This window comes from Halichoerus grypus, chromosome 8, assembly GCF_964656455.1.
Source record: "Halichoerus grypus chromosome 8, mHalGry1.hap1.1, whole genome shotgun sequence".
Taxonomy (NCBI): domain Eukaryota; kingdom Metazoa; phylum Chordata; class Mammalia; order Carnivora; family Phocidae; genus Halichoerus; species Halichoerus grypus.
In genome coordinates, this window is record NC_135719.1 from 2,303,195 (window position 1) to 2,328,292 (window position 25,098).

Consider the following 25,098-nt stretch of genomic DNA (forward strand, 5'->3'; position numbering starts at 1 on the left):
TGCTATTGGCGTAGCCATGCTGGAAGCTTCTCTGTGCATCCCCGGGAAGCCTCTGGAAGAGACCCTTAAGGTCGTCTTGCGGAGGACTTGCTAGGGGCAGAGAAAAACCGACAAGAGCCTGGCAAACACTCGTGGAGCCTGGGGCAGAATCCCAGAAAGCACCCTGGCCAGGCCTAGAAGACCTTTGGAAAGCTGCTGCACCCTGCGAAAGGCACGGGCTTGCCCCCAAGCTCTGCTGACGTTTGGGCCCATTAGGAGCCATAGCTGCTTCCAATGTCCTGAGCGCAATTACCAAAGCTAAGCAGAAGCATGTGACCAAGACACTGTGTTTCCAATTATTCTCTCTCCCTTCTCTCTCCGACTCTCCCTCTATGCCAGGCCTAGAGGAAAAATAGTCTCCCACCGAAGTCCAATTCTGGCCGCTCCTCTACAGCCCTTTTGTAATTATTCCCTTCCTTTGTTACATTTTCCTTAAAAACAAGGCTCATTTTGAAAACTGTCTTTGCTCTGCACCAAAGGGTTAGCCCCCTGCCCCCAGCACATCACCAGCCTCCCATCCCATGGCCCCTGCCACCCCTGCGTGAGAGCCAAGGCTGCAGAAAGTCACGGTTCCCTTCGGAAAAGCTTATTTTTAAAAACCGACGGTACTCGTCAGGCACTCCTGCAAATGGTCCACTGGGATTAGCACAGTGTCCACCGAGGAATTTGACCCGTCTGTTCTCCTAGATCCCACACGCAGCCAACTTTTCCACCGCTGAGTGAAGCACACAGCCTTGCACCTGGTCCCAAAGTCCCCAAATGTTTGTGTCCTGGAAAATGCCCAGTGAGGGAGCTCGTCTTTGCTGGGACGGCTATGGTGGGCTGGGAGAGTATGTGAACGGGAAGGGGGATTGGGCTTCCTTTCTAAGAATCCAGGCAGACGGCGACAGAGCTTGGTGGAAAAGAACGCAGAGGCCGGCACTGGAGGGGAGAGTTTAGGCTTTGACTGCAGGTGACTAGCTCCTCTCCTAGGCTTGGGGTGGGATAAAAGACAGTTTCAAAGAGCCTCTTGGTCCCTGGATGTTACCGTTATATGTGCCAGTAGCATCGGAGAGAAGAACATTTATTCTATGAGGACTTTTTTTTTTAGGCAAAAAGAGAAATCTATCAGCTTGCATATGTGAATAGATAGTGTGGCATCAGGTATGGCTGGATCTAGGTGCTCACATTACATCATTTAAATTCATCCTTCTCACTCTTTCTCTCTGTCCTCCTTGCTTTCTCTCTACTTGCTCCCTACCTGTCCCCCAACTCTGCGAGTCCTATACTATCTGTGTCGGCTTTACTCTCAGCAGCTGTCCCCACACAGTGGCCCTCAGCAACTCCATATTTATACCCTCCCCATTTAGCACCAGTGCAAGGCCAGAATGATCTTAACACAAAACTTTGATTATCTTTCAATTTTTCAAATGCCTGATGGACCAGGGCTGGCTATGAGCAACACACACACACACACGCACACACACACACACACACACACACACATACACCCTTCTCCATGCGGCCCAGGTGAGCTGTGGAGAGTCCTGATGAAGTTAACAAAATGCAAAGAAATTTGGATATAAATATATAAATACTCATAGTGACCTTTGCATTGAGAGTTACTAGTTCTGGGAAGTTGAACTGACAGAATCAAAAGAACTCCTGTTTTGGGGATGATGGCAGGGAGGAGAGCATTACCATTTGGATTTGAAAGGGGGCATCTGGAGTAAAGGTGAGTAATGAGAAGGGAAAAATAAAACACTAAAAAGCTTGAATTCTATGTATTCTTCAGCCAATAGATCTGAGCATTGCATGTCTGGTTTAACAAATCCTCTCAAAACGAAGCAGGTTCTTGGCAAGCAGACTGTGCCCGCTGGGCCCGGTTCATGACTTAGGGGCACATAAAATGCAGAAGTGATAAAATGAGAGTTTCAGTGGTTTCAGGGGAAGGAAACAGACTGTGGCTGTGGCTGGAAGGGGAGGTGAGCGTGAGGAGAGAAAGTGCAGGGTGTGAAGTACTTGTTCAAGAAGATAAGCAGGAATAATGTTCCGTTGTCAACATGGTGCTGAGGATAACAGTGCTGTGTGTGTACTTACAACTGTGTTAAGGTGATAGACCTCGTGTGAAGAATTCTCACTGTAATAAAAGACAAAGGGAAAAAGGGAAGAGATGAAGAGGATAAGAGAGAGGCGGATAACAAAAGGAGGATGTGGAGTTGACACATAGTTGTGTGTTTTTTTTTTTTTTTTTTTGGAGGGAGAGAGCGTTTGCCAGTGAGCAGATCGTGGGGGGAGGGGTGGAGGGAGAGAGAGAATCTTAAGCAGGCTCCGCGCCCAGCGCAGAGCCCAACGCGGGGATCGATCTCAGGACCTTGAGATCGCGACCTGAGCCGAAATCAAGAACTGACTGAACCACCCTGGCGCCCCTCGACACATGGTTTTTAAAAAACAGAGGCGATCTGAGTATGTTTCCACCCTGTTGCTGGAGACCCGGTGCGGAGGAGAGATTAGGTGGCCTGCCCGTGAGAGGGATGATAATCAGTGTCAGCGTGAAGCCGTGGAAGAGAGTTGGCTCCAGACTCACGCTGCCTGGTTTAACTCCTGCTGTCACCGAGCCCTAGCTGTGGGATCTCGAGAAAGTGACATAACCTCTCTGTGCTTCGGTGGTCCTTTCTGTAAACTGAGGATACGGATGGAGCCTACAGTAGATTTTTGTGAGGATGAAACAGTAAAAGCAATCAGAGCAGTGCCTTGTGAACCACAAGCTCTGGATACATATTAGCAATTATTATTTTGTTGTTGCTGTGCATCAACACTCTGGAGGAGTGGGAGCCAGAGAACAGATGGGGATGGGGGGACGGCCCAGCCTCAATGGGAGGGCAGGCGTTCCACTACCAAGGGTGTGGAGAGTATGTGTGGATGGCAAATGCATGTGCAAATTCGATGGTAGAAAGCCGGGAGGATTGCTCTCCGACAGCTTCTGCATTTGCATGAAGCAGGAGGAGACATTGTCTGTGATGGCAAGGGAGGGGAATCTAGTTTCTAAGAAGGGAAAGTTTTGAGATTGTCGTTGTTGAGAATGTACGATCAGGCTAACTATGGAAACGCCGTGTAACTGTTGGCCAGAGCCGGGGCGACCCGGGGGGCGGCCACGGGTGTCCCATGGCAGCAGTCTGCTCGGGGGTGGGGGTGTCCCCTGCACTCGGCGGTGGGGGTGTCCTCTGCAGGGCTCGGCACCCTGCAGCCAGGCACGGGGCTCAGCAAAGGTGGAGGGTCCTCCCTTACTTCAGATGGAAGGACATAGAGTACAGGATTTGAGATACTGGGAAGAGGGTGGCTTGATGAAATGGACCGACATCCAGTTAATTTGTGCTAACGCATCCAGAGCAAAGCCTGACATAGAGCGAGCTTTCCAGTATTTTTTCATTCATTCTTTTTCATTCATTGCTGTTGGTTGCTATAGATGGTGAATAAACTGATAAAATTAAAGGGCTAATACAGAAAACAATCAATGTGTGTGATGTAGGTGTTGAAAAACGGTCTTCTTTTAAGAAGAAATGCTCCTTTCGGGGGCTCTGAAAGGGCTTCTAGTTAATGAAATGTTGGAAGGTCTCTGCTTTTCCTTATTCGACCCTGGCTGTGCACACGGCAGCCCCACGGTTTCCTGTCCTGGCAGCGGCTCTGCGTTGTGGCTTGGGCCGGAGTCAGGGGCTCTGGACGGACCCCTTTACCACCTGCCTCCTGGGAACTGAAGCCGAAGGAGGGGCCTCGTGGTGACGCCGAGCCAGGCGGGCTGGGCTCAGAGAGGTGGGGTTGACCGGCATGTGAAGCTGGTCCTCCCTCAGTCAGGCTGTGAGATGGGGATGGGCGGGGACGGCCGATGGAGTGGGAGGCCCTGGCCAGGCTGTGACCTACCGTCTCGTACACTCAATCACCCTGACGGGTCGGCACCGGGTGACACTCCCAAACCGGGTCATAGGCTCTGCATCTGGAAAGGAGGATGAGGCAGCAGCGGTTCTCAGACTGGGCTCCTGGATTCTGGGGTTTCTCTGGAGATGCTGCAGGACTCACTGGGGCTGGTGAAAGGGGACAGGCAGGCACATCCTCGTCCCCTTTCCCCCCCCGAACCCGCTCCCTAGACTGGAGCCCCTGCAAACTTGTTGGAAGCACAGATGTCACAAAGCTCGGACCTCTGTCATCTCTAAAGACATCCCGTGACTCCACGGCGCTTCGTGGCTTTGGGTCTGCGTTTCCCTTCTCCATGCCTCAGTTTCCCTGTCTGCAGAGTGAGGGTTTGGATAAGAGAAGCTCTGGCTTCTGGGAGTGGAGGGGGTGGTAAACACTGGGGTTCCCCGAGCCCCATGTGGCGGGCCACATGGGCGGGCCAGTGCCACCAAAGGAGGATCTCCCCGGCTGCCCTGCCTCATGGGCACCGGCTCCCTGTCGCTCTGTTCCAGGCCTCTTGTCCCGCTCTACTTGTCAGTAGCAAGTCACACTGCTTCTTTCTGCTTCCTCTTTCCTCCAGGGACCCACGAGGTGGTGGCCAAGCCCAGTCCCGTCACCACCCGCCACCCAAGGGCCACAGATCAGGAGAAGAAGAAGGGCAGCCTTACTTCCTCTCTGAGGATGGACCCGCACAGCCGTTCTGGAAAGAGCAGAAAATCTACAAAACTCCGGTCCATCTCCCGGTCCCTGATGCTCTGTAATGCAAAGACCAGTGATGACGGCTCAAGCCCTGATGAGAAATACCCCGATCCCTTTGAGGTTTCCCTGGGCCAGGGCAAGGAGGGGATTTTCCACTCGTCTGTGCAGTTGGCGGATACGTCGGAGGCTGGGCCCAGCAGCATTCCTGATCTAGCGCTGGCCTCTGAGGCGGCTCACCTCCAAGCAGCTGCAAGTGATCGAGGCAAGAGCTGTAGGAGGCTATTCTTCATGAAGGTATGCCCAGGACTTGTGGCGTTGGAAGACTCTGTGGTTGGTTTCGGGTGCTCTGAATGAAAGTCTTTGAACCCTTTTACTCTGAGATCAGGAAGGCACAGAGTTCTAATTCTGAGCAAAAGCAAAGACGAAGTTGGGGCAGGGATCACGGGAATGACAATAATGAGCATGGTAGTGAATCAGGCTCAGTTAACCTTCTCACTTGAGAGACTCAGTGAGATGCTGTGGTGGTGGGAGGTAAACTGAGCCTGGATCCCTGCTGGGAAATGCGAAGGGCGATGGTCAGTATACTGGCAGGTTCTCATCTCAGGCAGGCACTCTCCGGCATACCCTCGCAGCTCAGGTCACTGACTTACGGGGCCTGGGCGAGTAGCAGAGCTTATGTCACTCAGGGCAGGGATGGAGGATCAGTGTGTTTGCTCCCTGAGCACCAATCGTGAGCATTTTCCAGGTGCCCCTGCCAGTTCCCACATGGGTGTGAGTGCTGGAGCTGATAAGAGGAGCCATGGTGAGGGAGTGAGGGAAGCTAGGTAGTGGTTGGAGACCTGCCAAAATTCAGAACGCCCTCTCTTCCATTAGACCATATTTCAAGTTGTGTTATCACAACGAGATGGAGATTGTAAGGCACCAGGGGACAGAGGCTGACTCAAGTATTTTACTCTTGAATTATTCTCAGTTGAGTACTGTGCCTTCAGCCCTCCATCCAAGGTGGGGTTTCTCAAGGGTCCAAGCAGCCCAGAACCTTGGAGTTCGTGCAGCTTACCCCACGACAGGCCAGCCGGGAAGGGTTTGTTCCACCCCTTATCGGCACGGTCACACGATTGTCAACGGCAAGTGGGGAAGGCATTCCAGTCCCAGTGGAGGGGATCCAGGACCTTTGCACAACTTGCTTCCTTGCAGGGGAAAACCATTGTTTAACATGTATACAATAAACACTATCATGGAACATTATATAGCAGGTTAGCAGGTCAGGCCCCAGAGAGGGGATAGCCCCGGTGATCTCCAGACACAAGCAGCTTCCGCGAGGGCCTCACCCAGCCCGGGTTACTACATCACCCACGATGTGACTTCTGTTGGTATGACCTGAGCTCACCCAGGAGGACAGAAGGAGGGACCAGCATCCCAGTGGGTTTGGGGGAGCCTGGCCGGGCTCCTGGTTTGCCGTGAATGATGTGACTAGTATACAACCCACCAGCTGAGAGTCAAATTTATTGATGACGAGATCACGTTGTCCAGGTTAGAGCTCAGATAAATGAGATTCAAAAACCATTTGGAGATTCCAACAGACACCCAGAATGAATCATTCACTTGCTTCTATTTAATTGTGCAAGTGTTTCCTGAGCACCTGTTATGCTCAGGAAGGATCCCTGCCCTCAAGGATCTTGTCTGCAGTGGAGTAGAGAATACCCTCCGAAGGGCTGTCGGAGGCTCACAAAGAGGCAGCGCGTCTCTGGCGTTGGATATCAGTACATTCAGTGAGTGTTTGCAGAGTCCCGACCTGTGGGCCGCACAGACCCAGTCCCTGTCCTCTCACAACTCTTATTCTGGTGGGGGGACAACTATGAACACCTCATATGTGATATGACATTAAACAGTGAAGGGCTCTGAAAAAATCTTAGGCAGCAAAAGAGGATAGAGAGTGATGAGGGGAGAGTTCACTGTCCTTTTTGGGAAGGTGATCGTGAAGGCTTCTCTGAAGAAGGGACATTTGAGCAGCGACCTGGAGGAGGTGGACCAGTGAGTCCTCTGAACGTTTCAGATGGGGAAGAGCATTCCAGGCAGCAGGAACAGCATGTGCAAAGACATGAAGAAATGAGTGATTTGCAGCGGCAGGGGGAAGAGTGTGCCTGGGGGATTTTGGACAGGGGAGGGTGGCAGAAGGTGAAGCTGGGTGGTAGCCAGGGCACGCTTGGAATTTTGTTCTAAGAAGGATGGGAGACCGAGCGAGCAGTGGAGTGGCCCAGCCCAGCAGGGGAGCACTCTGGCTACTGAGGGGAGAGTGCAACGTGGGGGACCAGCTAGGGCTTTGGCAATAACCCTGGCCGGAGGTGATGGGGCTCTAAGACGGCGGTAGTTGCACTGAGAATGGTCAGAGTAGATTTATTTTCAAGGCAAACCCAGGGCATTTGTTGTCCGGATTTGTCTTGTGAGGAGATGGGCGGCAGCAAGCTTCACTTCTGGTTTTGACTTGAGCAACCCCGGGAAAGCAGACGCTCTGTGTTGAGGTGGGAAACACTCCGGGCTGGACACATGATCAGGAACCGAGGAGATGTTCCCCGAAGGACCCGGGGTTTGGCTCAGCAGGGGTGGGTGGCGGGGAATCCCAGGTGGAAGGAGCCACATACGCGAAGACGTGGAGGTGAGGGGCACTGAGGACTTCTGTGTGTGTCTGGAGCTCTGTAGACGGCACCTGTCCGGTGGCAGGAGGCTGGATGACGGGGGAGAGCCAGATGAAGGGGAGGAAACCGGCCAGGAGTCAGACAGGCTTCACCTCTTTGGTCTCTGGGATGCACAGGTACACCATACTTTCATGGTTTAAATAATGTAGCCGCAGCTCTTATTGTCTCCCCAAAACCTCGGGAGGAAGGTAGTCACGGCTGCATCAGTATTTTGGGGGGCGGGGTGCCATACGGCACAGGGTTTAGGGGGTGTGGGCTCATTAGTCTGACTGCTTGGGTTTGAGTCCAACTTTTCCATCTGGTAGCTGTACCATCCCAGAAATTCACGTTACCTCCCCATGCCTCCCTTTGCTCACCGATTAAATGGAGAACGTGAACAATATTGTTTAGCTCACAGGGGTTTCTATCAGGATTAAGTGATAAGTATTTACATAAGTACAGTGCACATAGTAATTCCTTACTTAGCATTATCATCACTATTTCCGGTTTAGGAGGGGGACACTGACTGTTGTTGAGTGATAAAGTAACGAATCCAGTAGCATTTCCTGAGCACCTCCAATGTGTCCGGAGCATGAAGAGTTGTAGCTTCTGCGGCGCTCGTGGAGATGGGGACAGTGCACATCTCTCCCGTTTCAGGGTGTGGGTGCAGACATGTAAGGGGAGGCCCGGGAACACTGGGGGATATGCAGCTCTATCTGCCGAAGGGCACCCTGGAGGAGGCGCCTGTTGACCGCAGGATCCAGGTCAAGAAGTCCAGATCACAGGGAGTGGTGTGAGCAGGCGGAGGGGCATGAACGGAGGCTTGGAGGCGGGGAAGGGGTAATGGGCACAGTTAAGTCACGCTGGGGGCAAGGATGGCCCGGGAAGGACAGGAGGGCTACTGTGGCCAGCTTGGAACCCAACGCGAGCTCTTGTTTTTCCTTCTCAGGAGCACGGGTGATCTTGAACCACCCAGGATCGGATTCTCAGCAAGTGAGGGTTTCAATGTCTGAGCAGGTCTTCTATCAAGAGTGCCAGGGCATGAGGGTCAAAGGTGACAGCTGGTCCCAGTGTCCTTCCTGGGGGTGCCTCAGTATTGAATAACACCCCCACCCTCCCCTTCTCGCAGGGACATTCTAGTCCCTGCCGCGGCTCCTGCCCTGCCCTGCCCCCAGGCGTGACTCAGTTGGCCCAGATGGACTCCTCAGTCTCCAGCAATACCATGGTTACACTGATTTCAAAACAAAATCTGGAAAGAGGCCCCGTGACATCAGTCTCTCATCTAGAAATGCCTAATATGAAAATTAAAGAAGAGGAAGTTAGATAAACAGCCAAATAAAAAAATGCCATCTTGGATGTGTTGTGCTTGGCATGACCAGGGCTGAGGAAATGAGTTCCTGGGGATGTGCCAGAGCTGAGCGGGTTTGCGCAGAGTCTGGAGTGAGCATCCGAGCCCGCATCCTGCGTTAAGGCCCTGGGGAGGCTTCTTCAGGGGGAACTTCCAGGCCCCCGGGGATGAATTGAAGTGGAAGAATGTTGAAAATTAGACTCTAACCCAACAAACAAAAATACTCAATTTATCAGGCCTAGACCCTGAAAAGGAGGAAATGCACAGACTCCTTGGCTACTTCAGACCCAGTGTCTTTTTTTCGAATGGAAAGAGTATTTTAAAATGCCCTTTAGGTAGGATGTGGGGCCAGAGGGAAGGAAGCTCAGGCAGGTGGAACTGAAGCTTTACCCAGACTGTGCTCATCTCCTCCTTCCTTGTTCTCCCTCCTCTTATCTCCCTTCTCTCCTTCCTTCTGTTTCTCCAAATGCTGGCAAAGCACCTGCTACGTCTGCTATCTATCCCCTGGGGATTAAGAAACATATTGGATACTGTTCCTTCCCTCAGGGAGCTCGTGGTCTGGAGAAGGGGACAGGTGTGAGCATAATGGATCCTGTCCCTTGTCCCCTCCTCCAAGCTATGTTCAGCTTGTTTAGCTTTCTTAGGGAGAGTCTCATGCAGAGGATGAGTAGCAGAATTACATCCTCGAAGGAGCCTCCCAGGTTGTCTTTCACTTCCCCAGAGCACTCTACGGTAGCAAGATTTATGCTCCTCAGATAGGACTTCCCTGGAGGTGAATGGGTCCATGTGACTGTGAAATCTCAGTGATCTCAGAATGCAAGGATGAGCTCAGGTCCAACAGAAGTCCCTCCTGTCCGCCCCTCCCGGAGGCTCCGCACGCGTGGATGAAGGACTCGGTAGTGCTCTGCGGGAGCATTAGGACGAGCCAGAGCTGTGGGTGTGCAGGTAGGATGAGGGGGGCAAAGGCAGGGGGTGGAGGTGGGGGTGGAGGGAGGGAGACGTGTCGGCATCCCACAGCACAAGCCTGGCTCCAGATGTACAAAGAGATCCTTTTACTTTTATTTTTTTAACACATTTTTTTAAAGATTTTATTTATTTATTTGAGAGAGAGAGAGAGAGCATGTGAGACAGAGATCATGAGCAGGGGGGAGGGGTAGAGGGAGAAGCAGACTCCCCGCTGAGCAGGGAGCCCACCACGGGACTCGATCCCAGGACCCTGGGATCATGCCCAGAGCTGAAGGTAGACGCTTAACCGACTGAGCCACCCAGGTGCCCAGTTTTATTTTTTTAATTATTATTTTTTAATATTTTAATTCCAGTATAGTTCACATACAATGTAATATTAGATTCAGGTGTACAATATGGTGATTCAACACTTCCATATATCACCCAGTGCTCATCACGACAGGTGCCCTCCTCAATCCCCATCACCTTTACCCCCACCCCCCCTCCTCCCCACGGGTGACCAGCAGTGTGTTCGCTAGAGTTAAGAGTCTGTTTCTTGGTTTGTCTCTCTCTCTTTCTACCGTATGCTCATTTGTTTCTAAAATTCCACATATGAGCGAAATCATATGGTATTTGTCTTTCTCTGACTGACTTATTTCGCTTTGCATAATACTCTCTAGCTCCATTCATGTTGTTGCAAATGGCAAGATTTTATTCATTTTTATGGCTGAGTAATATTCCATTGTATGTATATACCACATCTTCTTTATCCATTCATCTATCAATGGTCATGTGGGCTCTTTCCATATCTTCATTATTGTAGATAATGCTGCTATACACTTTGGGGTACATGTATCCCTTTAATCAGTATTTTTATATTTTGGGGGTAAACACCCAGTAGTGTAATTGCTGGATCGTAGGGTGGTTCTATTTTTAATTGTTCGAGGCACCTCCACACTGTTTTCTGCAGTGGCTGCACCAGCTTGCATTCCCACCAACAGTGCACGAGGGTCCCTTTGTCTCCACATCCTTGCCAACACTCGTTTCCTGTGTTGTTGATTTTAGCCATCCTGACAGGTGTGAGATGATACCTCATTGTAGTTGGATTTGTGTTTCGCAACCGGAATATTTTTATTTTTATTTTTTTATTTTATAGTTTTATACGTTTAATAGTTCATAGAACAAATCAAGTATTGAAAAACCAAGCCAGATTGCTCCTGGCTGTCTGGGTCTCCCAGGGGGCGGGACGACGGGATCCTTTTAAAGAAGTCATTGTCTGCCGCAAACTCACAAAGACATTTTCCCACGTTTCTCCTAGAAGCTGTGTTGTTTTATCTTTCACATTTGGATCTTTAATTCTTACCAAGTCGATTTTGTATACATTGTGAAATATATATTTAAACATTTTCCCCTGTATGGATATCTAATTGATCCGGCACGATTTTTTGATGAGCCTGCCCAGGCTCCCCTACAGGACGGTGTTATCATAAAAAAGTCACCATATCTGTCATCTATCTATGTAACTATTTATGTATCTATCATGTGTCTATCTCTGTCTTTCTGTTCTCTCATTATGATCCATTAGTCTTTTTTTCCTTTGTGCTAATATCACACGGTTTTAATTATGATAGTTTTATAATATTTTTTTGATATCTGGTAAGTCCTCCAGCTTTGTTCTTCAAACTAGACTCGCTTATGCTGTTGGGATTTCTCATTTTGCTGGATTTCTCTGTTCTGTGGGTTCTGTCTAATTAACCTCTGCTCTTATCCTTATTATTCCTTTCTTCTCCCTTCTTCACGTCCAATGTTTTGTTCTTTTTTTTTCTAGCTTTTTGAGATGGCAGCTTGGATAACTGATCTTCAGCTTTTTATTTTTCTCTAATTTAAGGCTATGAATGTCCTTCTAAGTTTAGTGGCTTCATCCATAAATTTTGATATCCCATATTTTCATTATTTTAGATAGTATAGGTGTTCTATTGTGATTTCTTGGGTGACCCTTGGTTTATTTAGAAATGTATTGTTTAATTTTCAGGCAGTTGGGGAATTTCTAGTTTCTGTCTCTATCTTGGTTCCTAGATTGATTATTCTATAGTCAGAGAAGAGAGTGTATTGTGAATAAGTTTAACAATGGAAATATGTTGAGATAGAATGTATATGTTGTTGTTGGATGCAATGTTCTATGTATGTCTCTTAGATCAAGTTCAATAACCATATTATCCAGATCTTTTTCTCTTTACCGATCCTATTCCTCTATTAGTTACTGAGAGCAGTGTGTTAAAGTCTCTGGTTATGATTGGGGATCTGTTCTTCCTTTTAGTTCTGTCAATTTTTTCTTTATACATTTTGAAGGTATATTTTATGTGCATAGACATTTAGAATTTAAAAAAAATATTTTCCTGGTGTATTATCACCTTTATAATCTACAAGTCTCCATCTTTTGTCTAGTGATAATTTTTGCTAAAAAATTATTTGCTATTAGTAAAGTTTAACCTACTGTCTTTTGGTTACTTTTCCCCTCTTTTTTTTTTTTTTATCATCAACCTGGGTTCATGTATTTAAGGAGTATCTCATGTAAGCAGCATGTAAAGTTCATTTTCTTCCACCTTACAATCTTTAGCTTATAATAATGGGTATTGATTTACACTTGGTTTTCTCTCTCTTCTTGCCCTCTTTTAGTTTAATATATTTTTTACTACTCCATTTCCCCTTCAATTGGCTTGTTAGTTATACATTTTTTTTTTACTATTTTTGTAATCATTAAAATATAAAACACAATCCTGAACGTATTCGAGTCTCATATGAATTAGCACTTGGATCAGTTCTCAGACAATACTAAGACCTTAGAACACACAACTCCATTTGTACCTGCCCACGTTTTTGATATTATTCTCATGCATTTTAATTCTATTTATATGTAAATCCCAAGAATAGATCCTTATTATTGTTCTGTCCAGTCAGTATTCATTTACGTTAATTTCCATGTTTACCCTTTCCGTTCTTCTTCATTGCTTCCCGCACTTCTGTGTCTGTCCCAGCATCACCGTCCTTCTGCCGGAAGCGGACCTGCCTCTAACACGGGCAGGACGGGGCCAGAGTTCAGATGGAGCTCGACATGCCGAATGTCTAAGTATTTAAAAGTTATAGATCAAGGTCACATATGTCTAAAAATAATCTGTTCTTACCTCCTACCTTGACAAATATCCTTTCTTAAGAACTTGGATAGTCAAGTTCAGAGAAGTTCTCAGGGTTCTGCACGAGAGTGGGGTGACACAGGGGAGAGCCATTTCCTGGCTCTTGACCACTGGCCACAGTCCCCTCTGTCCTGCAGCTCCCGGCACTGTCCAGTGCGGACACCTGCCCCATCAAACAGCCCCCTGGCACCCCTGCAGCCTAGGGCTGTGCACCCCAGGGGTGTGATTTGCCCTCAGCAGGATAGACAAAGGGGAGACATGGGGTTGGGGCCCAAGCTCCCCTGGGTGCAATCTGATGCCTCCTACCTCATTGGTTTCTTACTTTCTCTCCAGCTAGATATTAGCAGATCACCACATAGGCCTCAAGCACTATATTTACTCTCTTCGGAGCTGGCAGCCCTTTTATGGTACTGGTTGGGATTGGGAACTGGCACTTAACAATAGTTCTAGAAATATTTGTGGAAAGAATGGCTGCATAAATGAGCACGCGGAGGCCACCCTTAAGGCAGAGAGCCTACTGATGGAGCGTGAGCTTGCCTTGGCTTTTTGAGCCGCCGTGCGGGTTCACACTGGACACTGCTTCGGGCATTCCCACTGGCTGGGGCCTAGGGTCACCGGGCACTCAATCTGGGAGTAGGACAGCCGCAGATGGGAGCAGACGTGTGGGAGGTCCTCCCTCGGGGCCGCCCTCCTAGAAGAATGCAACATGCTCTGATGCACGTGGGAATGGCCTCTGTAGTGTGGCCGGTCCTGCTTTCCTTTGCAAATTCAAAATATCGGTTAGGCCAAGTCAGCACTCACGCAGTGTGACTCAGGATGGATGAGGTCAGATCTGAAGCGTCTGAATCGTGGGCTTGGGCTGGGGGCGGAGGGAGGGTGGTCAGGGCCTCCCTGAGCGGCCGTGTTCCTGCCTTTCCCTGCCTGTGAGCCGCTCAGCCCGTGGCTCTGAGGCCCAGGCTGCCTTGGCCAGTGGGAAACCCAATCCTTTGGCCACCTGCCTCTTCCTGCCGCAGACGAGCAGCTTGTGAGGGCTGAGAGCAGCCCCTGGGAGGGAGGTTCGGGGCTCCAGGACCCCCACGGAGCAGCCGCATCCCCTGCGTGCAGGGGGAGGCTGGAGGGAGGCCAGGGCGGTCCACGTGCCAGCAGTGGGAGGGGAGGCCCACAGGTATGGTTCACATGCACTTGCTGCCCGGCTCCCAGACTCCACGGGACTTCTCGTCCCTGTTTCCATTCTCAAAGGGCATTTGGAGCTATTTGCCTGGAAGCTGGTCTTTTGAAGCTCGTTGGTTCTGTCAGGACACCATTTGGTTAGTGAGAAGGGGTTTTGGTGGAAAGAAGAAGAAAACAGGGGAAATCGGGAGGAAGTAGTAAACCACCTACCTTCTCAATTCTATTTCTCAACATGGCCCTTCGTATGGACATTACAATCCACCGAAGACGGCTTTCCCCTATTCTTTGCATACAGCGCAGTGGTTCCAGTCCCTGAGCCTCTGCCCTTGCTGTTCCCTCTGCCTGGGATACCTTCCTGTCTTACTTCCATGAGTCCCATCCTGGTCATCCTCCCTCTGGGCTGCAGGATGCTCTTCCTGACCCTCCCGCCCCCCTGCACCCCGAGCTCAGCCACCCCTACCAGAAACAACCTTCTCCCTCTGCATTTCTAGGGCGTCCCATGCCTCCCGACCCCACCACGCTAACGGATCACAGAAACACACACGTGTCAGTTCCCCCTGAAGAATGAATTCTAGGCACTAGCTACCGGCAGGAAGAGTCGACTGTGTCTGTCTGTGCTTCCGTCAGCTTAGGACAAGGTCTGGAAAAATGTTAAAGGCTGCGTGAGAATCCACCACATAGATGTATCAGAATTTATTATCTCAGGATCTTTAAAAAATATTTTAGGAAATGTCGAGACTATAAAAAGACATTTATACAATGTACGCACACTCTAAAAAAAAAAAAATGAAGATGCCTTGAATACTTGCCTACTGATCCTCAAGTTTAAGAAACAAGACTTGCCATGAACTTGGAGGCCCCCTGAGTGCTTCCGTCTGGAAGTGCCTAAATAGAACTCTCTCCAGTGTTTCCTCTGCATCCACTGGGCCCCTCAGCAGGTAGGCTTATAACTCTTGCTCCAACCGGGAAGCATAGTTAAAGAAACTCACGAAGGGAAAGATGCTCTACTAGGTTTACTTCTGTTTTTACCCATTCTGTCGTGTTTCTTTCCTCTCTGAACGTTCCAGCTCTTTTGTCATTTTCTTTGTATTTGGAGAGCTTCCTCCAGCCATTCTCTAAGGGGGGGATCTGCTAGCAGAGGCTTCTGTTAGCTTTTCCTTCGTCTGAGAATATCTTTATTTTCCCTTCGTTCCAGAAGCGTATTGTCAATGGAGTTAGGGTATGTAGTTGACATGAATTCTCCTGCACTTGAAAAGTCTTGCGCCCCTTCCTTCTGCCCCCCGCATTTTCAGTGAAATCTGTCATTTGTGTTAGCGGTCTTTTTGTTTTGTTTGGTTTTTATACATGTGTCGTTTCTCTCTGGTTGTTTTTATGGCTTTTTTCTTTGTCTTTAGTTCTCAGAAATTTGATTGTGAGGCATCTTGGGGTTGATCTCTTTCTATTTCTTTGTTGCCATCTCCTCATTTTTCCTTTGTTTGGAGAGAATTGGTAAGTGACCGTTAAAACATTTTTATGCAGGCTGCTTTATAATCCTCTCCGGAGGATTCCGACATCAGGTTCCCCTCAGTGTTGGCATCAGCCCTGTGTCTTCTCTCGTTCAGATTATGAATTCCTGGTTCTAGATGCTAAACGTGACTGTTAATTGTATCTCGGCTATTTCCATCATTATGTTCAGAGTCTCTTGATCCGATTTAAATCTTGTGTTTGAGCAGGCAATACCTACTTAAATTTAGCATGTAGTTCTGGACTATTTTTGTGGACCTCTGTTGTAATGACATTTCGGTTTTCGGAGCCCTTGCAATGCTATTCTGGTCGGCTTTATTTTTCTGGCACTACGGGAATTCTCACATTCTCCTTGCAGTTCTGCCCGCTGGGGTGGAAAGAGCTTCTCTGGCCTGCCTGGTGTCACTGGTGACCATCTGCTGTGCAGGGTGGGGATGGGCAGGAGATGCTGGGCCTGGCTCTTCTTTTGCCAGTAGGTGGACGGCAGGAAAATGAAGCGTTCAGCTGCCGCTGCCCCTGCAGGTGGCTGGACTTCCTGCTTGCGCCCTAGTTCTGGGGTGGGGGCTGGGTCAGCCTGGGGCTTTGCTGCCGCCATTGCGGTCATTGCCGTATGGAGATTGGGCCACCTGCTGGTGCCCTGGTTGTGGGGCGGGTGCTGGGGCTTCCCCTGGTCTTATTGATCTCCCCCCTTCCCTGGTCTTTTGGGCAGGCAAGAGAGAACATTGTTTTTTGTTTGTCTCTTGTGTTTGCCGATCTGCCGTTCTGGGTTACAGGCCTCTCCAGCCCGTCTGGGTACATAGTAGGTAAGAAGCAAGCGCGGGGAGCTCCCCATATTGTCATCCTCAAGTGCTGAGTTCCCTACCCAGTTAGCTGTCTCCTTTCTAGCTTTCAGAATTCTTTTACTGCTATCTACTGAATAATTTCCAGGGTATTTAGTTGTATTTAGCAGGGAGGAAGAAAGTGAGTGGACGCCATCTTGTCATGGAACTTTGGAAGTATCCGTCCTACTCATTTTTGAGATAATATAGATGCCATTGCACAGTGATTGCTCTTTGGTAGACTTGCTTCTGTTATTCAAATTATGTTCCAGAAATTCATTCATGTCATTTCATTTTGTTGTAGTTTATTTATTTTTTTCACTGCTCTATGGAATTCTATTGTGTGAACATACCATTCATCCATTCTACTATTGATAGACATTTAGGGTATTTCCCTTTACTCCTCTTTAATTTAGAGACTGCACTGCTATGGCATTTTTGTACCTGCCTCTTTGTGCATTACTGTAAGTTTCAACAGGTATAAAGCTAGATGTGAAATTAATGAGTCTTAGGGTATGGCATCTTCATTTGTACTAGATACTGCCAAGTTAATTAGTTTCTAAAGTGGTTGTGCCAATCTACCCTTCCTTCAGCAGGTATAACTTTCTTGGTTGCTCTGCATCCTCATCAATTCTTGGTATCCTCAAGCTTTAAGCTTTTTTCCAGTCTGGGGGCCTATTAAATTGTTTTTCACATTAATTTATATTTGCATTTTCCTAATTACTAGTAAGGTTGCACATATTTCCATGTTTATGGGACGTTTGAATTTCCTCTTATGTGATATGACCATCTGAACCTTTTTTTCCTTTTGGGTTGTTGGTCTTTTCTTTTTCCAGCTTTTAACTTGTCATTTTACTCTTTTAATTGATGAGTAGAAGTTTTTCGTTTTATTTTATTTTAAAAATATTTTATTTATTTATTTTAGAGAGAGAGAGAGAGAGCACGTGACCAGGGGGAGGGGGAGGGGGAGAGAGAGAATCTCAAGTAGACTCGCTGAGCGCAGAGCCCGATGCGGGGCTCAATCCCATGACCCTGAGATCATAACCTGAACCAAAATCAAGAGTCACACACTTAACCGACTGAGCCACTGAGGCACCCCATGAAGTTCTTCATTTTAATGGGGAATTTACCAGTCATGTGCCCTATGGTTTGTGCTGTTTTGCATCTTGTTTGAAACTTTTATCCTTTCCTAAAGTAAAGACGTTCTATTATAATGTCTATCTTCTTCTATTGTCTTCTGAACATCTTATAGTTTTGCCTTTTGTATTTATGTGTTTAATCCACCTGGAATTGATGTTTGCGAACGTGGGGGTGCATTACATTGTTTCCACATGGTTGACCAGTTGTCCCAGTACCCTCTGCTGGAGTGTTTGTCTTTCCCAGCAAAAGTACAGTGTTAGTTCTGTTACAAAGCAGATTTCTTCGTACGAACATGAAGCTATTCTAGGCTCCCTATTCTGTTCTGTTGGTCAGTTTTTATCCTACTGTCAAAACTCTTTCTTAATCATGACATTTAAAAGTAAGTATGTTCTCTTGAATGTAAGTTTCTCTGTCTTTGCTTTTTCAACTATGTGTCTATTTGATGCCCTTTGATTCTTGTTAAAAATTTAAGGATCAGTTTGTGATGTTCTAAAAAACACTTGAAATTTTGATTAGTACTGCATTAAATTTATAAATGACTTTATAATATTAACTTTCCCATTTTTGTGAATATGACTTATCTCTCCATTATTCAGGACTTATTTTATGCCCTTCAGTAAGTTTTGTAATTTTCTTCAGAAAGTTCTTATATATCTTTCCTTAGATTAGCTCCTAGACATTCTTTATTTTCTGATACAATTGTAATGTTACCTTTTTAAAGAATTCTATTTTCTAACTATTTTCTGGAATTGGTAATGCAATTTTAAAATAGTTTTAAAAATTAAATTCTTTATTTCAAGATTATTGTAGATTCACATAAAGTTGTAAGAAAATAACACAGAGAAATCCATACATCCTTAGCTTCTCCCGAGGGTAACATCTTGGATAACGATCGTATAATATCACAATCGGGTTATTGGTATTGATGTAGTCAACGTACGGAATATCTCCATTCCTGCAAGGATTCCTCATGTTGTCCGTTTATAGTGACCCCACCCCCCCTTTCCACCTTTACCTATGGCAACTATTTCTATGCTTTGGTCATTTCAAGAGCATTGTTCAAATGGTATCAGACAGTGTGTAATCTTTGGGGACTGGCTTTCTTCACTAAGCATAATTCCCTGGAGGTTCACCAGGTTGTTGAGTGCATCAGTAATTCCTTTTGATTGTGGAGTCATGCTGCATGGTCTGGATGTGCCACAATTTGTTTAACCACTCACAACAGAAGGACTCTGTGTTGTTTTCACTTTTTGGCTGTCAGGAATAGAGATGATCTCAACATTCCTGTGCGGGTGAAAGATACATTTTGATTTCTCTGGGAAAAATGCCCAGGAGCACAGTTTTGGGGTTGTACAATTGTTTTATGTTTTATTTTTAAAGAAACTGCCCAACAGTTTTCCAGAGTGGTCTTCCCATTTCACATACACGTAAGCAAAGTATGAATGATCCTGTTTCTCTGCAACCTCGACAGTATTAGATGCCACTATTTTTTATTTTAGCCATTCTGATACGTATGTAGTGATAGCTCATTGTGGTTTTAATCTGCATTTCATCAATGGCTGATGGTGTTGAACATCTTTTCATGTGCTTATTTGCCTCTTCAGCTAAATGTCTGTTCATGTCTTTTGCCCATTTTCAAATAAGATTGTTATTTTTCCTGTGGAGTTTTAAGAATTCTTTATATATTCCAGGTGGTCATCTTTTATTGTATATGTGGTTTGCAAATATTTTATCTAGAACTATAGCTTGTCTTTACATCCTCTTAATGGGATCTTTCACAGAGCAAAAGTTTTTAATTTGGATGAAGTCTAATTTATCAATTTTTCCTTATATGAATTATGTTTTTTGTGTCAAGTTTAAGAGTTCTTTCCCTGGCTCTAGATCCTGAATTTTTCCTTCTATTTTTTTCTAAAAGTTTTATACTTTCACATTTTACACATAGATCCATTTTGAGTTAATGTTTGTATGAGATGAGAGACATGGGCCAAGCTTCCTCTTTCCCCACCTGCCTCCCCACCCCCATCAATGTTCACTTGCTACAGCATCATTTGTTAAAAGGGCTATCTTGCCCTCAAGGAGTGGTGTTGGCACCTTTGTTATAAATCAGGTGAGCATATTTGTGTAGATCTATTTCTGGGTTCTCTATTCTATATGTATATCCCTCTTCCAATACCACACATTTTTGGTTACTGTAGCTACATAATTCATCTCGAAATCAAGTAGGTAGATTTCTCCTATTTTATTGTTCTTTTTTCAATGTTGTTTTTAACTATGATAGTCTCGTTGTATTTCCATATAAATTTTAGAGTAATTTTGTCTATATCTATAAAATATCTAGCTGGGGTTTTAGCAGGAATCACATGAACTTTATATATGAATTTGGGGAGAATTAATCTTTGCTATGTGAGTTTTCCAATCTATGAATATGGTTATGTCTCTCTATCCACTGAGATCTTTGATTTCTTTCATTAGTGTTTTTGTGGTTTGCAGCATACAAGTCCTGTAAATGTTTTGTTACATTTATGCCTAAGTATGTTTTTGAGTGATTGTAAATGGTATGCATTTAAATTTTAGTGTCAATGTGTTCATTGCTCATAGAAAGGAATATAATTGATTTTTGTTACATTTAGTTTGTACCCTGCAAATTGTTGAACTCACTTATTTGTTCTATGAATTATTTTCATAGATGCCTTGGGATGTTCTATGTAGACAATCATGTCATCTACAAATAAGGACAGATTTGTTTCTTCCTTTTGGATCTGTATAATTTTTATTTATACAATTATTTATTGTTGCCTTATTGCAGTGGTTAGAACTTTCAGTACCAAGTTGAATGAGGGTTGAGATTAGGTGTTCTTGCTCTGCACCCAATCTCAGAGGCAAAGCATTCAGTTTTCCTCATTAAGAGTGTTGTTAGCTATGGGCTTTGTGTAGATATTCTTTATGACATTGAGAATGTTATTCTTTATCCCTGGTGTTCTGAGAGCTTATGTTATGAACAGGTGTTTAATTTCATCAGATGCTTTTCTGCATTGATTGATATGATCATGTGATTTTTCTTTGTTAGCCTGTTAATATGGTAGATTACCTTAATTAATTTTTAAATGAACTATCCCTGCATCCCTGGAACAATGCCACATGGTCATCACGTATAGTTGTTTTTATCTACTGGTGAATTTTATTTGAAGTATTTTGTTAAGGATTTCTACCTCTGCAATCACAAGGAATATTGATCTGTAAGTTTCTTTTTTTTATACTGTCTTTGTCTGGTTTTGGTACCAAAGTAATACTAGTATCATAAAATGAATTGGGAAGTATTCTTTCTTATTTTCTGGAAAATTCTGTATACAATTGATGTTAATTCTTTAAGCGTTTGGTAGAATTCTCCAGTAAAACCGTCTGGCCCTAGAATTCTCTTGCTCGGGTATTTCTTAATTTTTACAGACTTCTGAAGATTTCCCAACTTTTTTTGAGTTGATTTTGATAGTTTTTTTTCTCAGAATTTTTTCATTTCACTTAATTGTTCAAATTTATTCTATAAAGTTGTTTATAATATTCTCTTATCTTTTTAATATGTATTGTATCTGTAATCATGTCCCCTCTTAACCCATCATGTTATTTGTGTTTTCTCTCTATCTCTCTCTTTTTTTCTTGATCATTTTTGCTGGAGTTTCACCAATATTTTAAAATATTTTCCCAGAACCAATTTTTAATTTATTTTTATTTTTATTTATTTATTTTTTTAAAAGATTTTATTTATTTATTTGACAGGGAGAGAGAGAGCACAAGTAGGCAGAGTGGCAGGCAGAGGGAGAGGGAGAAGCAGGCTCTCCGCCGAGCAGGGAGCCAGACGCCTGGCTCGATCCCAGGACCCCAGGATCATGACCTGAGCCGAAGGCAGCCGCTTAACCAACTGAGCCACCCAGGCACTCCACCAATTTTTAATTTAGTCAATCCCCCTCTTGCATATCTCTTAAGTCTTGTGCTCTTCTCTAGTATTGTTTCTCCCCTACTTCCTTTGACGATTAGCTCATTAATTATTTTCAGCCTTTATCTCTCTTAATATAAGCATTTAAGATGATAACTTCTTCTATGAGTATAGCTTTATCTTCGGCTGCATTTCACAAGATTGATATCCAAATTTCCATGATCATTCAGTTCTAAATGCTTTAACATTTCCAATATAATTTCTTCTTTGACCCATGAGTTATTTAGAAAGTGTGATTCTTAATTTTCAAATGTATGAGCATTTTCCAGTTAATCTTTTGCAAAACTTCTTTGAATTATTTTGAAATAATTGTAGATTCCCACAAAGTGGCAAGGTACAGGTAATATATCCTTCACCCAGTTTTCCCCAATGGTTGCATCTTCCATAAAAACTATGTAGGACATCCAAACCAGAGATCTAACACTATTATGATGTATGTGTAGTTCTGTGCTATGTTATCCCGCATGTACATCGTGTAACCACCATCCCAGTCAAGATACAGAGCTGCTCCATCTCCCCCAGCCCCCTACCACTGCCCCTTTACTGTCACACCCAGCCTCTTACCACCCCTAACCTCTGGCAACATGAATCTGTCTTTTGTCTCTCCAGCTGTCTTTTTATCATGTTTTATGGCTGATGGTGGTGTTGTCAGAAAGTGTGGTACTATTCCAGGCTGTTGTAATTATTGAGAATTGTTGGATGATGCTGTACACGATTATTTTTTGCAAATATTTTATGTATGTTTGAGGAGAAATTGTATTCTGCTATGGTTAATTGTATTGTGTAAATGCTCTACACACTTTCTGATGTTTATCTGCTTGATCTAGCAGTGTTTGGGGAGTAGGTTAAAAATCTATGCTAGATTTTCCTTGTTATGTCAACATAGGGGGGCTAAAGAAGGTGTAAACAAGCTTAGAATTGTGTCTTACTCATGATTTAAAGCAGGTATTCTATAGTGACTTTACCTCTATTAATTTTTGTTGTGTAAATCTCCTTTTTCTATAAAATGGTACCAGATTTATTTTGATTAGCATTTGTCTGATTTATCTATAAAAGAAGTAATTGACCAGCTGGACTTCATTAAAATTAAAAAAGACTGTTGGCACCTGGATGGCTCGGTTGGTTAAGCATCTGACTCTGGATTTCGGCTTAGGTCATGATCTCAGCGTCCTGAGATCAAGCCCCATGTCAGGATCTGTGCTCAGCATGGAGTCTGCTTGTCCCTCTCCCTCTGCTCCTCCCCCAGCTCTCTCTCTCTCTCTCAAATAAGTAAATAAAATCTCTTAAAAATTTTTAAAAAGACTGCTCTGTGAAAGACAATTATCAAGAGAATTAGAACACAAGCCACAGAGTAGGATATAATCTTTGCCAAAAACACATCTGATAAAGGACTGTTATCTGAAATATACAACAAAATATATGAAGGACTATTATCCAAAATATACAAACAACTTAATTGAAAAGTGGGCCAAAGTGTAAATAAATACCCTACCAGAGAAAACCTACAGATGGCAAGTAAGCGCATGGAAGGATGTTGCGCATCATAGGTCATCAGGGAAATGCAAACGGAAACAAGCATGAGCCACCACTACACACATATTAGAGGGCCAACACAGGGAACACTGAGGATGCCACACGCTGGTGAGGATGCAGAGCAACGGAAACTCTCATTCTCTGCTGGTGGGAGTGCAACATGGTGCAGCCACTTTGAAAGACAATTCGGTGGTTTCTTAGAAAACTAAACGTAGTCTTGCCATATGACCCAGCACTTGGGCTCCTTGGCATTTACACAAAGGAGCCGAAAACTTGTGTCCACACAAAATCCCGCACACGGCTGTGTACAGCAGCTTTGTTCGTAGTCGCCCAACTTTGGAAGTAACCAAGATGCCCCTCAGTAGGGAGGTGCATTCATACACTGGATGCATCCAGACAATGGAATATTGTTCAGCCCTGAAAACAAATGAACTGTCAAGCCCTGAATGGGCATGGAGGAACTTCACATGCATATTACTAAGAGAAGGAAGCCAATCCGAAGAGCCTACACACTGTATGATTCCATCTACATGACATTCTGGAAAACGCAAATCTACGGAGACAGTTAAAAGACCAGTGGTTGCCTGGGGTGGGGCAGCTGGCGAGGTGAATAGGCAGATCACAGGGGCGGTGAAGTGTATGCTGGGTATGAGATTACAGGGACGGGTACATGTCAGAACACATTTATCCAGACCCACAGGAGGCACACCACCAAGAGGGAGCCTCAGGCAAACTGTGGACTTTGGGTGACGATGACGTGTCAGTGTAGGTTCATCCTTGGTAACGGATGTGCCCTCTTGGCATGGGATGCTCATGGTGTGGGCGCAGAGGGTATGTGGGAAATCTCTGAACCTCCCTCTCAATTTCGTTTAAACCTAAAACTGCTCTTTTTTTTTATTTGACAGAGAGAGATCTCAAGCAGGGGGAGGGGCAGAGGGAGAGGGAGAAGCAGGTTCCCCGCTAAGCAGGGAGCCCAGTGTGGGGCCCGATCCCAGGAGCCTGGGATCATGACCTGAGCCGAAGGCAGACGCTTAACCTACTGAGCCACCCAAGTGCCCCCTAAAACTGCTCTTAAAAATGAAGTTTTTCTTTAAAAGTCAAGTGAAGTGTCTAAAAAAAATTTTTTAAGTAAATTTATCCTGACAATCCTTGTCTTTTAGCTGGTTCATTGAGCCTCTTAAATTATGCATACACTTGCATGTAAAATTATTTCATTTTAAATATTTTTTCTATTTTCCTGTTTTTTTTTCTGTGTTTCTTTTTTTGTCTTTTTGGTGGTCATATTTTTCTCATTCTTTTTCTCCTTTATTGGTTCTGTTTATAACTCTGTTTCTGTAATTTTATGATTACCCCAGAAAATTTGGCATGCACATCCAGGTTTTCAATGTTAAACTTATCAGTTTTTACTTTTACCCTCCTTCCGAATGGTGCAAAAACCACTGAATATTTTCATTCCAGTAGTGCTCTCTCTCGGCTTATATCCTATTACTTTCAGGTAATTCAGCTCTATTTTTACATATATATTTATATATATATAAATACAAATATATATATATATATCCTCTTCCTCCCTTCTCCCTCCTCCCTCCCTCCCTCCCCTCTTCCTTCTTCCTCCCTCCTCCTCCTCCTCTGTCTTCCTTGGAATTTCATCTGTGAGGATAACTCTCTGTGAGGTGGTAAACTCTCTCAGGTTTTCTATCCGAGAGGCCTTCATTCCACTCACTCTTAAAGATACGTTAGCTGGCCTCCAAGTCTATGCTGATGGCTGCTTTCTCTTGCCACATTGGATTAATTATTCACAATTACCGCTGAGACAAGAGCTTTGGGTTTAATCCTTGCTCATTTAAAGACGGTCTGTCTTCTCTCTGGCCGCTTCACAGATCTATGTGTTTCGATGTTCCGTAGCTCAACCAGGAGCTGTCTAAGTACGTTTTTCTTTTTATTCATTTTATTTGGGATTTGTTGGGTTTCATGACCCTGTGGATGGATGATTTCATCGGGACTGGAAGAACCGCATACACGCACATGTGCAGTGAGTCTCGTTCTGGAAGGCTGGTCTTTTTCAGATCAATTCTCTTGTCCCCTCTGCAGTGCTCTCTCAATCCACCTAGTTACTTTCAAATAT

The 25,098-nt window shown here is 45.2% G+C and overlaps 1 protein-coding gene across 1 annotated transcript in view; it reads left to right on the plus strand.

Moving 5' to 3' along the window:
* The first annotated feature begins 4,560 nt into the window (after positions 1–4,560).
* IL16 (interleukin 16) overlaps positions 4,561–25,098 on the plus strand; it is a 69,416-nt gene continuing 48,878 nt past the window's right edge. Inside the window, exon 1 of the mRNA XM_036108806.2 lies at positions 4,561–4,959. Coding sequence (XP_035964699.2) covers positions 4,648–4,959 — 312 coding nt within the window. The 5' untranslated portion in view covers positions 4,561–4,647. The remainder of the gene's footprint in view (positions 4,960–25,098) is intronic.